We start from the raw sequence: 15,557 nt of genomic DNA on the forward strand, positions 1-15,557 counted from the left end.
TGGTATCGTTATAAACTTTTTATGAAGCCTTATTTTGTTATTTTGTTCATTATGACTATCATCAACATGTTTGCAAACTTATTAAACCTATTTATGATCCGAAACATGCTCATCGTTCTTGATTTCATCTCATTAAAAATAAAAATGAGAAGTTTTAGAGTCAATGTTGTCAAGGCTATGTTCAAGGCACTTGGATGATCCACACACTACCTGTGGATACATATTTACTGGTTATTTTAATACTTCCACTAGACATGATTATTAAAATTTGTGTGTTCAATTGGGAAACGTCAATAAGCTTCGTGCGCAGCTCACTTTAGTTCCAGCAGCTTGCAGAGCTGATTGGACAGCTAAACTACGCTTTAGAGGGTTCTCTTAATGAGTGCCCCACCAACTATTTGTAATCTTCTTGTACATTACGATTGATGATATAATAGAGAACATTGTACATCAAATAAATGGTCAACTACCAAACTATAAAAAAGCATTACTGTTTTGAACAAGCATGGTATTAGAGAATTTATCAAAGGACATAAGCTAAATGCTTTGGGCTAAAAATGAAGAATCTCTATTAATGATATATTAATGAAACTTCTTCAAGCATTTAAGCAATTCTGGAAATTTTGTAAATTGAAGTTGTGCAAAAAAGCAATTGTTGCTATGCATTGGATGCACATTCCTTTAGAGACTTGAGCACATTTTTGCTAGCCACCTTCTTGGCTATTATTTTGTCTCGCCCCGAGCACGTGCTCTTGTAAACAACACCATTTGCTTCAACCTCAACTGTAATATATGCCACACCATTCTCACGAGAGACGACATTCTTCTTCTTTATATAACCTTTCTGGTCACATAGTTCACTTAACTCTCTTACAGGATGGAGCTTTATTGTCTGAGGTGTAATCAACGGTTCCAGAAGAGGTCGTATGCTCTGAAATGTAATATCTTTGTTGAAGCTAGAATCAACAAAGATCGCATCTCCAAGCACCTATAGCGAACCCAAAAGAATAAATGATTAAAACTCAATAACATCTCCAAGCACCTATAGCGAACCCAAAAAAAAAAATGACTTAGTAACTTTTTCTTTTGTATCTTAATTTTGTTCGGATAAAGTGTTATGTCTTAACTCCGAGGCAAGTATGCAATACCTTTGGGAAAGTAGTTTCAGCCTCCCATCCAAATGTGGACACAAGATCCAATTTCTCGAAATCCTCAACAGTACCAAATATCTGCCTCTGCAACTCTTGTGAGGCATGAAGAATATGCTTGTGCAGGCCTGCCTTAACTGCAGAATGAGCATAGCATTCATTGTTTACAGAGGCAGACCTCAAATCAGTAATGAGTCCTGGAGTCAGTCCCGGATATTTGAAATAGAGATGTGCTGTAACAACATAATCTAACACTGCATCTCCAAGAAATTCCAAGCGCTGCATCATAGCCAGGTGATCATCACCATTTGAATCAATAAAGTTAAAAAGCCACAACTAATGTTCTTAAAAGAACAAACTATGAATATAAGCACTTAATATAAATCAATTCAAATGCGAATCTATATTGTCAGTATGCAAGGAAGGCTCAGTATACCGCAAAGAAACCACGATGCAGCAGAAAATGATTTTCTTCCATTATATAACATCTATTTAGGAAAGGCCAAAATTAACTTTCTCAATCTCGACACTGTTTCAACCATTTAAGCATCTCCATTCATTTAGCGATATCGACAATGTAGATGTTCACAAAGAACTTCCACTTGCGTTCATTTCTTTCTCAGGTGTCCTAAAAGCCCCATACAAAAAGATTCCCAATGGAAGACAGAAGTCAAAAGGGAAAAAGGGAACGTGCACAAAGTTTAAGAAATAAAGGAAGATTTTTGAAATGTGTCCAAAACAACTTAGATATTTGTGTGGCTGTAAATCATTTGCTTTTATGCAATCATTATTATTATTACACATCCTGAGCTCATACAAAGATTGGTCCAAATGTGAGATACGCATTTTGAGCTTAAATAGAATAAGTTTATGGGAGATCTCATACCATTATAAGAACATTACCATCAAACAGAACAGGGAAATGAATATTGAACTTAATATAAGATGCAAAGAGAGCGAGACAGGATTCATATTATCATATCATATATAAAAGCATGGAACTTCCTTGAATGAATAAATATTTCATCATCACTAGCAGCTGTATGAAGAACCATCAAATACTATGCAGCCTTTGGTTAATGTAAATGGGCAGGTTCACAACTTTCCCAAACTAGGCAGCAATATATTTTAGTAATCAAACTGCAAAATATAGATCCAACTATTTCACAACAATAAGATAGATAATGTAATGTGCAGGTTCACATAGGCAGCAATATATTTTAGTAATCAAACTGCAAAATATAGATCCAACTATTTAACAACAATAAGATAGATAATATTTAATTGCGAGAATAACCTGATAGCATCGTGGAATCTCAGGAAGCATGTAAGATCCGTGAGTTAGCGCTTCAACAAGCAAAGAAGGATCATTGAACTTGTAATGTAGCATGGATTCCAAGTATCTGACATTGACTAGCTTCTCAGCATTCATGGGGAAGTGCCTGGGCATAGGTGCATCAACAAAATCAATGTCCAGCCCAAGCCATTTCATAAATGATAAAGCCGCTACTTCCCCGCCCGAGCTGAGGTAGGCACCTATTAGAGCCTCAACCACATCAGCTACTCTCTTGCTTTTAATCTTCAGTTTTCCCCTACTATACATTTTTACTGACGGCATCAGGAATTCTTCGTCGAATTTGTGAACTTGAGAATTATCTCCAGGAATGAGCCATGTTTTAAGATCGAATGGTTCATTACGGATAAATCCCTGTAATCACAGTTTTTATTGAAGGGGACACCAAAAGAAGAAAAAGGAAAAAGAAGTCAGAATTTCAGATAGCATTTGCATCCAGCAATATGCAGTTAAACAAACAAAATATAAAGACCCTAGTAACTCTCTAAGACTACACTGGATATTAACTTATTCAAGGATCCAAAAGCAGTTGCTCAAAATTGACATGTCCCAAAATAAACGCACTCCAATTGATGCACTGACGGAATATGCATGTTTTACAGATATGAATAAACAACGGAAAATAACTACTAATTCCCATTAAACAAACAGTCAATATCGGATCATTGATTAAAGTGACATGCAAATATCCCCTGGTTGTCCTTAAACTTCAGTGAGACATATCAGAAGGACCAAAAAAAAAAATTATCACCAAGAAATACCTACCGGTATTTTACGAGCAATTGCAAGCCTGCAGAGTGCAGCATTGGAAATGATTTTGTTTTTCTTAACGGTTAAAAGACCCTCGTGATGATTTTCATAAGTCTTGAACAGCTGTATACTGGCAGCATATTTGAGAAAAGAGTCTCCAAGTGTCTCAAGTGATTCCAAATGAAACTTCTCGAGGCATTTCTTTGTTGTCATTGCTTCCAAAACCTAAAATAACAAAACAAGGAGTAAGTTGCAAGAACGCTAGTCAACTGATGGAAAGACTGATTTAATTAGAACAAAGATCTGAGATGAGATCATAGCAGCACATACTTTAGCGGTTGGGATAAAAACATTTAGAGTGCAGTCATCCAAATGCATTCTTTTCAAATTTGAGGCCATAACCAAGGACTCAATCCGATGCATGATCGAAGGAACATATGCATAGGTATGAAGGGTAAAAATAGAGACAGGAGACATGATGAGGGAACAAAGTTCAGGAGGCAACTCAACGGATGAATCAGTTGAATCTGCAAAGGAGGCCAAAGAGGTCAAACAAAATGAAATGGTGAATTTTCATATATAAGCATTATATAAAAAGGAGAACCATTTGATCAGACCTTTAGCCTTCTGAGCTCTACATCTCTGAAGGTAATTGTGCACTTTAGAAATATGCTTCCCCCGAAGAAGTGGTTCTCCTTCAAAGCATATCTTGATCCCATGCCTGTAAACCGCAAATTACTTAATATTTTTAAACTAAAAGATGATATATGGAAAAGGAGCACCAGGAAAATCAGTAGCTAATTGTACAAACCGTTTTTTGTAGTATTCTTTGTAGGTAAAGGATTCTCCAGTTCTCATATCCAACAATGAGTTGCAATCCAAATTATCCAAAAAACCGGTAATGCAGTATATATGGCCGTTATGAGGTGTACAGACCAATGAGTTCTCCAACATGCAGCTACATACCACCCCAGTTTTGGTGTTCACACTGCGCTTGCTACCTTGTGTAGAACAGCAATCCATATGCTTATCCACAAGAACATGAGAAGGAAACAGCAAAGAATTCACACATTTCCAATTTATTTCAGGGGTTGAACCCAAAGATGGAAGCAAAAGATAATCAGAAACTGCAGAACCAATAGGCGACTGAACTGCAGCAGCCAAAGCGCCCTGCACTTTACTCAGATCACGGTCAAGAAGAATTCTGAAGACACTGACTTGAAAACTCTGACACCGTCGAATCTGGAGAGAAAGAGATAGATATATAAAAGGGATAAGTAAATTTATGGACCGCTAAAATAATAAGAGTCCACAAACGTATAGGTATTGTTTATCAAGTATAAATATACATATGATAAACATATTTTATACATATGTACATAAACAGTGTATGCGTTTTGTACATTTTGATTAGCGTCCGTAATTAATTTCGGCTGACAAGCCAAAAATGATAAATCCCTATATAAAAAGTATCACCAACCATTTTTACAGGTGGCAAGTAAAGAGATGATAAAAGCCATAAAATTATAGTCACCTCTTCAGAAGTAAGCGTAACAACTTTACTATAATTTAATTGTACTTGCAAGCGTCGTCCCCTATCAACGTCTAAGTCAAAAGCCAATATTTCATCATCAAACATGAGCCTTTTCCTAACAGCAAGTATTATCCCATGAAGCGGGAAATCGTTGTAAGACTCATGTTCCAACTCAACCAGGTAGCAGTAGTACACCGCTTCTGAATCATTGCCGCAATGGCTAACCAATTCTGGTGGAAAGTATTTTGATTCTTCAACAGTATGGATTTGACATTCTGCACAATATAATAGGTTAGAACTCAAGTACCACAGTCTAAAACAAAGCCCCTTATATAAAAGAGGGTAGAGTTACCCAATTCTTTGTTGATGGCTTCTTCCTCCACAATATCAGGAACAAGATTGTCAGTCAAGGCACCCATGTGATGAAGTTCTTTACAAGCTTCCAGGCATGCAAGTTGCTTCAATATTTTGGCATTCCCCTGTACACTTATAGTTCTTTGTAGTGGGCAACTTTTGGGAAGATGTAAGGTGCAGGTTTCTGTTTCATTATCAATCACACACCTAGGATTGGGCTTAAAGTACCTACAAATGAATTGAATGTCAGTCAGTAATGCAATATTTAAGGGATGCTTACCTTTTCCGGCCGTCCTAAAAATAATAGCCGGAAAATATATATGTTTTGTATATATTAAGTATATATATATACATATAATATACATAAATATACAAATTACTCCCTCCGTTTCAATTTGTCTGTTCTTAGGGCCCGTTTGGACATGATTTGAAATCGGGTTGATATGAAGTTGAAATTTTATTCGGACATGCAACTTGAATTTCTAAAATTGTATTATTTATCATAAACATTAAAATCCCATAATTTGTGTAGTTAAAATTTGGACATCATAAAATTGTATTAACATAAACATGAAAATCCCATAATTTGTGAAAACTATCAAAACTTCCCCAACTCTTAACATCCTATCAAATGAGCAAACCATAATTCATAAGCAAGGCATAGGAATATCCTAAGGCGTCGCATTAATAAACCGCATTAAAGCCCCAAATCCTATGGCCAAACGCCTACTTACTCTGTTTCAAAAAACTATGCCTCTTTCCTAATTTGGCAAATCTTTAACTCTGACATTCATTCGGCATGTTTAAGACCACAAGATTAAAGGGCATTTTGGGACATTAAACATATCTTTACTTTACGATCACAAGATTCAAAAATGTTCTTTACTTTCTTGAACTCCATGCCAGTCAAAACTAAAACACATAAAATTGAAACGGAAGGAGTATATACTATGTTTTGTATATTTTGGCTAGCGCCCGTAATTAATTCCGGCCGACGGGCCAAAAACGAAAAAAAAAAAAAATTTAACACGTAAAATACTCAAAAGATAGCAAGAAATATGAAGTACAAACCCATCTGAAGGTAGCCTAGAGCAGTAGAAGTATAACAATGACACGCTAGAACTGAGGGTGACAACTGCTCCGGTGCTTTCAACTTTGTAGCAAGGTTCAACAAGCAATTCATCGTCTAGAGGTGAACATGGAATAGAAGCATGACGTAATGATTCTTGCCGCATTATCTCCCCACTAGCCATATAGTTTTGCATGCGAGTGAGGGTTGAAGAATCCCCACTAGGATTTGAGCCAAAAATGAGAATGATCAGTCCATTGTTACAACTAAATCTTCCAAATTTTATCAATGATAAATGCACAAAATGCCAAGAGCTAAAGTAATTAACCAGATAAGAAATAGAATGTTTAAGTAAATAATACACCAAAAACAATCATGACAGAAATCTGAAAAACAATCATAGTATCAATTAGAATGGATGGACAAAATATACCTTCCGATCATCAGAAGAAAGTCGGAGTTTTGCATTCGAGCTCGTCCACGAGATTGTATAAAGCTACAAACAGTAGTTGAGGGATCAAACCGAACGACAAGGTTGCAACTTTGGACATCCAAGCCCTCTTCAAGAATAGATGTCGCTACAATAATGTTCACCTGCAGCGTTTTGCATGGATACCATACTTTAAATCTTCAGAAATTATATAGAAAGCAAAAAAAAAAAAAAAAATTGACTTACCAGACCCTTGCGAAATTCTTCGACAATTTTATTTTGGGTTTTCCTACTCTGTGACTGCACCACAGAAGTATGCCCTGCTGTGTACTCAGTTCTCCAACCAGTTAGTTCCGGAAGCAACTCATTCAATAGAGACCGAAGAACAATTGCTGTAATAATTCTCTCAACAAATATGATGCATCTCAAATCCTTCAGGTCCCTATCGGATTAAAAACGAAGTTTGTGGGTCAGTAAATCACTAAATATATAATCATATTTCCCAACGACATAATGGATAATCTCAGTCACTGACCAATTAAATCCCAGGGCAAGTGCCAACATGTACATAAAAGGAATAGTTCATACAGCTATTGATCAATCCAAAGTAGGCTCTAGAACAATACACACAATATAATCAAGTAATAAATAAAATCCACAAACCGAATGCCAAAAAAGTTTCAAACTCGAGATTCCGGGAAAATAATTTGGATCCTGTGCAAACAATCCAAATTATGGGAATATAACTAGGGGAAAGAAAAGAAAGGCTTCAGAAAAGTATGTTCTCTACTATACATAATTTTTGGGCCAATAAGTGAAAGACAATCAATTAAAATAAGTGAAACCAAAGAGCCACAAAAAGTTAAGAGAATATAACTGACCACTTCTCTTTTTTCCAGTTATTCTACAAACTTCCCATTAGATTGAATTGACATTAAAGCTTTTGACTAATTGATAGATTGAATATCCAAACGCTCTCACCTGTACTCGAGAAGAGACTCTATAAGACAAGTAACTTTGGATGTCAAATATCCAGCATCCGTATTTGCCTGAATATCACCACCAATTGACCAACGTGACCCTATGTTAACAGGGAAGAGAGGTCAGAAAGAAATCGAAAAACATGCTCACAGCTCAGGGAGAAAAGAAAAAGGATATTGCTAACTACGATATACCAGATGGTAAGCGAGCCAAGAAAACCTTAGATGCACCCAAACTGAAATCTCTAACAATTGTTTGGGCACATACATCTAGTTCTCCCCATGAAAAGAATTCATTTTCTGCACAGGACAAAAACTCAGCTGCCTGATTCAAAACAAAAGCCATGTTAGGAAAATGATCAAACAAACCGTTTAATTTTTTTATGCACCAGCAAGGAACAAAATTTACCTTGAAAGCCAGCCAAGCACCCATCTCACTCAGACAAAATAGGAAAGCCGAATAAAGTTTTGTTAATCTTCTTGTTGCAGATCCAGCACTCATATAAGACAGATTTGACTTTGAAATCGAGCATTCATGCTGCAATGATAAGAAAAAGGTTAAAACAACTAAAATTGGAAGAGCAAAAATGTCTGACCCATATGTAAAGTAGAAAGACAAAATCCATTGGCTAAAGAATAGATGTTTACCTTTTCTTTCAACCTTTTAAGGTCATGAGCTAAACTATGAAACAATGTGCAAGAAATATTCACATTTTGATATATCTTCAGCTTCGTATTTGAGAATGGGATATACTCCGCCAAAACCGATTCACTTACGCACGTGTATACCTTCATTTACAAAGGAAGATCATAATAAGAGGAACCGAATATATATATATATATATATATATATATGTATATATGTATGTATATAAATGTCTTTATGCCTTTCAGCTTATACAAGAGATATGACAGCAAGAAAGTAAGTGCAATGTTTTGATGACAAACATCCAAAAGCTAAAAGTTAAATGCTTGCACAGCACAAATATGAACTCGAAGTACAAAAAGAAACACTTGCAAAAATCATGCTGATGTCATCACTAACAAAATTTAAAGAAAGGGAAACAACATGGTTCTCTTCTCTGAAATACGCTGAAGCACAGAGTGCATGACAAAAACAGATAAATGGAGAAGATTAATTGCGAGAACCTTGGAATGCATAAGATTCTCGAGGTCACGAATCTTTTGCCAATAACTATCTGCCGTGCCAGAACCTGCATAAAAGGTATAAACATGAGAATCCACAGAAAGAGAGAAACCAGTTTCTTAACAGTATGATGTGGAAATATATCAAAAGATGTCCAAAGCTATAAAATCAAATCACACCAACCTTTAGACTTTATAGGGGAAGCAGTCATCCCGAATATTCTTGGAAGTTGTGCGCTCTCACACAGGTTAATTGCCGATGATAAAATTCCTGAAAGAAAATCAATCCTCTAAGACAAGAATTGTTCAAGTACCATACTAAGTCTTATCAAGCCGGATTCTAGTTAGTCTTTTCTTATGTAGGGTACGTATGTACAAAAGAAGCAACGGTGTGCCCATAAGGACTCCACATCAGGTAAATGTACATATCCTCTTGATATCTCATTTTGGTCAACTTTTCACAAGTGGTATCAGACATGTGACAAATAAAATCAAGTGATCAAATGTACTAAAATAAGATATTGTTAAAGTGGTAGTAAGTAGTAACTATAAAATAGTAATGAATATCCATTAACAAAGAAATCAAATGTTGTTGATATAATGCTGCTTTATTCTTTCTGCTTTATGAATAGCATCACCTGGTTGACAGTTTTTTGCTAATTGTTGACATTATAAGTTTTTATAGTTAAACTCTTTTCTAGCATGTAATATTTCCAGTTGATAACTCAGACATAAAACTTACACTATTTGAGAATATATCAACTCATTTCAGCAAACACACTTACTTACGGAACTCCATCATAATAATAATAATAATGTATTCAAACAATTTGCTTTGGATACGCGATAACCAAATTTAGTCAAGTATTTTGGAACCGAGAGAGTGACACGTATTACATAACAGCATCATCCCGGTGAAGAAATTGCACTTGATAAAATATAACCAACAATTACCACGAACAACGTACCTTCATTATGCAGGCATAGGAGTGTCTGCCTCGTGCATTGTGGCACTCATCAAATATTATAACCTTTATCATTTCTATTTTTAGAAAGCTATGCCTCAAAGCAGCAAGTAGTATCGCTGGTGTCATAACAAGTACCTGAAAGACGAAACCCTCCGGTGATTACTTAAGCAACTTTTAATAATTTATCACTGAAGATAAAACATAGTTCATACACACCTCATGGTCTTCCACTTCTTGTTGCCACGTCGCAGCATTCCAGTAATCAACACCCATTTCACCCCAATATGTTCCGACTTTTAAGTCAGTATGCATACTGATAGAATCTCCTTGCTTGTAATTATCAAATCACAAGATCAACAACATTAGAACAAGTCAAATAGACAATTTTCAACCTAAAAGCATGTAACCTCAAAGAGTATTATCAAACTGCAAAACATGAGAAAACTAATGGGAAACAAACAGCTCTACAATCTTTAGACAGGATATTAATTTAAGTGGATACATCAATCCGTAAAAATGTTAGGGACTAGATTGAGAAGCTAGAAGTACTACCTGAGTCACCAGAACAACAGTCGGGACCAAGAAAACAGCTATGTACGGAGATGGCTTTCGAAGAAGGTACGCGTAGCTTCTAAGAAGCATTATCGCTATTAGGGTCTTTCCTGAACCAGTCTCCAAGTAAACAATGGTGTTCTGCTTTAGTGAAGTCTCCAGGGCTTCCAACTGATAACTGCATAACAATATCATACATAGAGAACACATATATTACAAAAGCTCATTTTTTTTTAATGTTTTTTCTAACTCCATTAGAAAATCAATGTAAAATGCCAACCTTCTTGCAAAAGGCAGAGGGTCAGCGGAGAGCTGTTGGTTTTCCGAGACTTCAACATCAGCTGGCTCCATGGATTTTTATCTACATTAACATTAGACCAAACAAACATAAGACACCAACTAAGTAATATAAACGAAATGAAAAAACTCTCCAAGAAAATTACAACCAGGTGATCATACATAAAGCAATCTATTTATCTACACACCAACAACAACAACATAGCTTTATGAGGTTTGATGTTTAGGTGATATTGTATTCATGAACAGCAAGCTGGGATGTGGCTTAGCTGTGGTGCTTAACTGTTCAAACTTAGTGATTAATACAAAGTGATTAGTTACCATAAAAAATAAAAAAAGTGTAACAGGGAAGAAGAAACCTACACCTACCTTGGGAAGGACAGAAAGACCTTTTACCATTTCAAGGAAACACAATAAAAAAAACAATATTCAAGGGAAGTATACGAATCAAACCAGAAAAAGACAAGATTTTGTAAGTAAAGCACATACAATGAAAGATTTAACCCCCTGGTAAACATCCATTTAAAGAAATGCATAAAAGAGTAATCTTTATGAAAAAGAAACACAGTCAGTTTACCATTTCAAACAAACACAAAGAAAAACCATAATCCAAGAAAAGTACATGAATCAAACCAGAAAAAAAAAAACAGGATTTTGTAAGTTAAAGATTTAACTCATGTAAGACATCCATTTCAAATTGCATAAAAGAGTAATCTTTGTGAAAAAGAAACACACCCTTTTTACCATTTAAAAGAAACACAAAGGAAAACCATAATCCAAGAGAAATATACTAATCAAACCAGGAAAAAAACAGGATTTTGTAAGTTAAAGCACATATAATCAAAGATTTAACCCCCAAGTAAAACACCCATTTCAAAACAAAATGCATAAAAGAGTAATCTTTATGAAAAACAAACACAGATATAGTCAGCTGGCTCCATTTATAGTTGCCTACATCAACACTGGACCAAACAAACATAAAGACACCAACATAACAACAATGATGAAACATAAAACACTCCAAGAAAATGACAACCAGGTGATCATACATAAAGCAACCTATTTTAAACCCAAAATCCAAGAGAAATATACTAATCAAACTAGAGAAAAACAACATTTTGTAAGTAAAAGTACATATAAACACAGATTTAACCCCCATTATAAACACCCATATCAAAAAAAAAAAAATGCTTAAAAGAGTAATCTTTGTGAAAAATAAACACTCCATAGGACCAAACAAACATAAAGACACCAACAAAGTTATTAAAATGAAATATAAAACACTCCAAGAAAATGACAACCAGGTGATCATACATAAAGCAACCTATTTTTAACAAACACAAAGAAAAACCAAAATCCAAGAAAAATATACTAATCAAACCAGAAAAAAAACAACATTTTGTAAGTAAAAGCACATATAAACACAGATTTAAAATTATTGTTATCTACATTAACATAGGACCAAACTAACATAAAGACACCAACAAAGTTATAAAAATGAAATATAAACACTCCAAGAAAATGACAACCAGGTGATCATACATAAAGCAACCTATTTTAAACAAACACAAAGAAAAACCAAAATCCAAAATCCAAGAGAAATATACTAATCAAACCAGAAAAAAACAACATTTTGTAAGTAAAAGCACATATAAACACCCAAATCAAAAAAAAAATGCATAAAAGAGTAATCTTTGTGAAAAAGAAACACCCCATTGATTGTTATGTACATTAACATAGGACCAAACAAACATAAAGACACCAACAAAGTTATAAAAATGAAATATAAAACACTCCAAGAAAATGACAACCATGTGATCACACATAAAGCAACCTATTTATCTACATACCCTTTTTACCATTTTAAACAAACACAAAGAAAAACCAAAATCCAAGAGAAAAAAACAAGATTTTGTAAGTAAAACCACATATAATCAAAGATTTAACCCCCATTATAAACACCCATATCTATGAAAAAGAACACAAAAGTAGTTAGGAAATCTCACTGGCTAGAGTTGTATTGCAAAATCTTTGAAGAGAATGTTTCCAACAGTTTTTTTTTTTTTTTCAGTGAGAGAATGAATAAGAAAGAGTGAGTGTAAAGAGAGATACACTGGGACTATATGTAGAGGTTTTAAATTTTAAGCTTCTATGACAAGGGAAGAATACCCCCAACCCACGCCTCTACCCCCACCCCCCCAAGGGAAAAAAACAAAAATAGTAGCACTACAGTTTAAGATCGAGGCTTATAAGTGAATCAAACTAGCTTATAAACTATTTCTAATTTATTTAGGTATTTGATAAAAATAAAAAATAGCTGAAATTAAGTTAAAAAATACTTAAAATAAGTCAAAATTAAAAAATTGCTCAGCTCCAATTTATTTTTTATTTAAAATTTATTTTGATTTGACCAATAATAATTTTATTCCTTCTTATATTAAATTAATCTTTTTTCGTTAATTTCAATAAGGTCAATCGCTATATCGAAAACATTTTTAAAAATCATTTTTTTTTCGGTTAATCCAAACGGGCTCCAAATCAATATAAGAAAGAGGGTGATTAAAATGAAAAGACAGAATCTTTTTGCCTAATATATAGGAAAATACAATTGAAGAAAAAATACAATGGCACCTCTAATACAATTATATCTATTAGTGTAGCTTTAACCGTAGAAAATAGGACAATCTTAGGACAAGATGGGCTCCAAAAAAAGTACACATTTGTAAAAATTCAAGAAAAGTATAAGGGCCCGTTTGGCCATAAATACCAATCTTTTTTTATTTTTTTTTTGGAATTTTTGAAGTTAGAGTTAGAAGAAAAAATAATTTTTTGAAATTGTAGTTTTTGGTGAAATGTAGTGAAAAAAGTTGAAAATTTTTAAAAAATAAGTTTTTTTTTTTGTTTTTAATATTTCGGAATACAACTCCGGAAAAAGTGAATAATTTTTATGGCCAAACGCTAAAAGTAAAAAAAATGAAAAAAAAATCCGAAAAAAATGAATAATTTTTATGGCCAAACGCCCACTAAGAATCTAACCAGAAAAAATTCAAGATTTTGTAAGTTAAGCACATATAATCAAAGATTAAACCACCATTATAAACACACACAAAAAAAAATGCATAAAAGAGTAACCTTTTTATAAAGAAAAACACACAAGTTTAGTATGGAAAAAACTCACTGGCTAGAGTTGAATAGCAAAAACTTTGAAGATGGTATTTTCAAGTAGTTTTTTTTGAGTGTTGAGTGAATAAAAAAGAGAGATATAAAAGGACTATATATAGAGGTTACAAGAAATAGCACAAGTACAATTTTTGATCAAATTAATAAATTTTTATTTTTATTTATTTTATTTTTCCAAAAAAAGAGAGAGAGTGATGAAAAGACAGAATCTTTTTGGCCTGCTATATAGGTTTTGTACTGTTCTGTTTTGAATTTCTAGGGGAGAAAAACACTCCATATAATACATTTGTTATTTTTCTCCTATACTAGCCATGATAATTTATTTAATGACAATTCAACTTCTTATTGCACAGATGGAAATTGTGATAAAGAACAAGGATATTTATGTCATTTAACATAAGAATATGGACCAGGGATTCTAGTTCTCATCAATGTCACCTCAGTGTGCCCAGCACGTGAGCAAGAAATAAAAAAATAAAAAATATTAAACATTTTAAAAATTCAAAATAAAATTGGTTTCTTATGAAAAACAAAAAAGAAGAAAATAGAAGAACTAATAAATTAAATTTATTTGAGTGGTTTTGATCCTTTTCATAAATGGCTTCCCCGTAAAAAATACAATAATTTAGGATTCTTTTCTAATTTTATGTCGGGAGGTAAGCGAGTTATTATATTTCTATAACGAAAAAAGTGGAATGTATTATGACGATAGATTCTATATCGTATTACTTATAAGGAGTGTGATTAAAATTTTAAAATAAAATTGGTTTCTTGTCGGCAAAAAAAAAAAAATTACAAAATTAAATTTATTTGAATGGGTTTTGATGATTTGTATAAATGGCTTCCCCATAAAAAATACAATAATATGACATTGTTTTCCAAATTTATGTGGGGAGGCAAGCGAGTTATTATATTTCTGAAAAGTACAAAGCGGAATGTATTCTGGCGATAGATTCTACTCCATATTGTATTACTTATGAGGAATATGATTTAAAGTTTAAAATAAAATTGATTTCTTCTGGGCAAAAAAAGGAATTAATAAAATTAAATTAATTTGAGTGGTTTTTGATCCTTTGCGTGAATGACTTTCCCATAAAAAAATATAAGATTGCTTTCCAAATTAATGTCGGGAGGTAAGTGAGTTATTATATTTCTGAAAAGAAAAAAGCGGAATGTATTCTGTCGATAGATTCTTTATCGTATTACTTATAAGGAATGCGATTGAAAGTTTAAAATAAAATTGGTTTCTTGTGGAAAAAAAGAGAGAGAGAAGAATTAACAAAATTAAATTTATTTGAGTGGTTTTTGATCATTTGCATGAATGACTTCCCCATAAAAAATAAAAAAAATACAATAATATAGGATTGTTTTCCAAATTTATGTCGAGAGGTAAGCAAGTTATTATATTTCTGAAAAGACTATATTGTATTACTTATAAGGAATGCGAATCTAAACAATGCCATTCAAAGAGATGAAAGATTAAAAGTTTAAAATAAGATTGGTTTCTTGTGAAAAAGAAAAAAGAAGAACTAACAAAATTAAATTTATTTGAGTGCTTTTTGATCCCTTGCATGAATGACTTCCCCATAAAAAATACAATAATATAGGATTATTTTTCAAATTTATGTCAGGCGGTAAGCAAGTTATTGTATTTATGAAAAGAATAAAACGAAATGTATTCTGTCAATGGATTCTATATCGGATTACTCATGAGGAATGCTAATTTAAACAATGTCATTTAAAAGAAATCAACGGTTACCAATACCGAGTCATTATATATTTATAATTCTAATGA

The 15,557-nt window shown here is 33.3% G+C and overlaps 1 protein-coding gene across 1 annotated transcript; it reads right to left on the reverse strand.

The window, feature by feature from the left end:
• Nucleotides 1–397: 397 nt before the first annotated feature.
• Nucleotides 398–12,730, reverse strand: LOC132059077 (endoribonuclease Dicer homolog 2). Its single transcript, XM_059451562.1, is given in 24 exon segments — nucleotides 398–1,042; nucleotides 1,149–1,427; nucleotides 2,446–2,856; nucleotides 3,268–3,477; nucleotides 3,583–3,779; nucleotides 3,870–3,973; nucleotides 4,064–4,494; nucleotides 4,787–5,061; nucleotides 5,139–5,368; nucleotides 6,212–6,430; nucleotides 6,643–6,803; nucleotides 6,886–7,081; nucleotides 7,621–7,720; nucleotides 7,815–7,944; nucleotides 8,029–8,157; nucleotides 8,268–8,408; nucleotides 8,769–8,833; nucleotides 8,950–9,010; nucleotides 9,013–9,036; nucleotides 9,734–9,868; nucleotides 9,950–10,063; nucleotides 10,286–10,463; nucleotides 10,566–10,646; nucleotides 12,589–12,730. Coding segments are annotated over 23 exon segments (4,245 nt in total). The 5' UTR covers nucleotides 10,637–10,646; nucleotides 12,589–12,730; the 3' UTR covers nucleotides 398–658.
• Nucleotides 12,731–15,557: the final 2,827 nt, after the last annotated feature.

Source organism: Lycium ferocissimum, chromosome 6 (assembly GCF_029784015.1).
Source record: "Lycium ferocissimum isolate CSIRO_LF1 chromosome 6, AGI_CSIRO_Lferr_CH_V1, whole genome shotgun sequence".
In the NCBI taxonomy this organism is placed as follows: Eukaryota; Viridiplantae; Streptophyta; class Magnoliopsida; order Solanales; family Solanaceae; genus Lycium; species Lycium ferocissimum.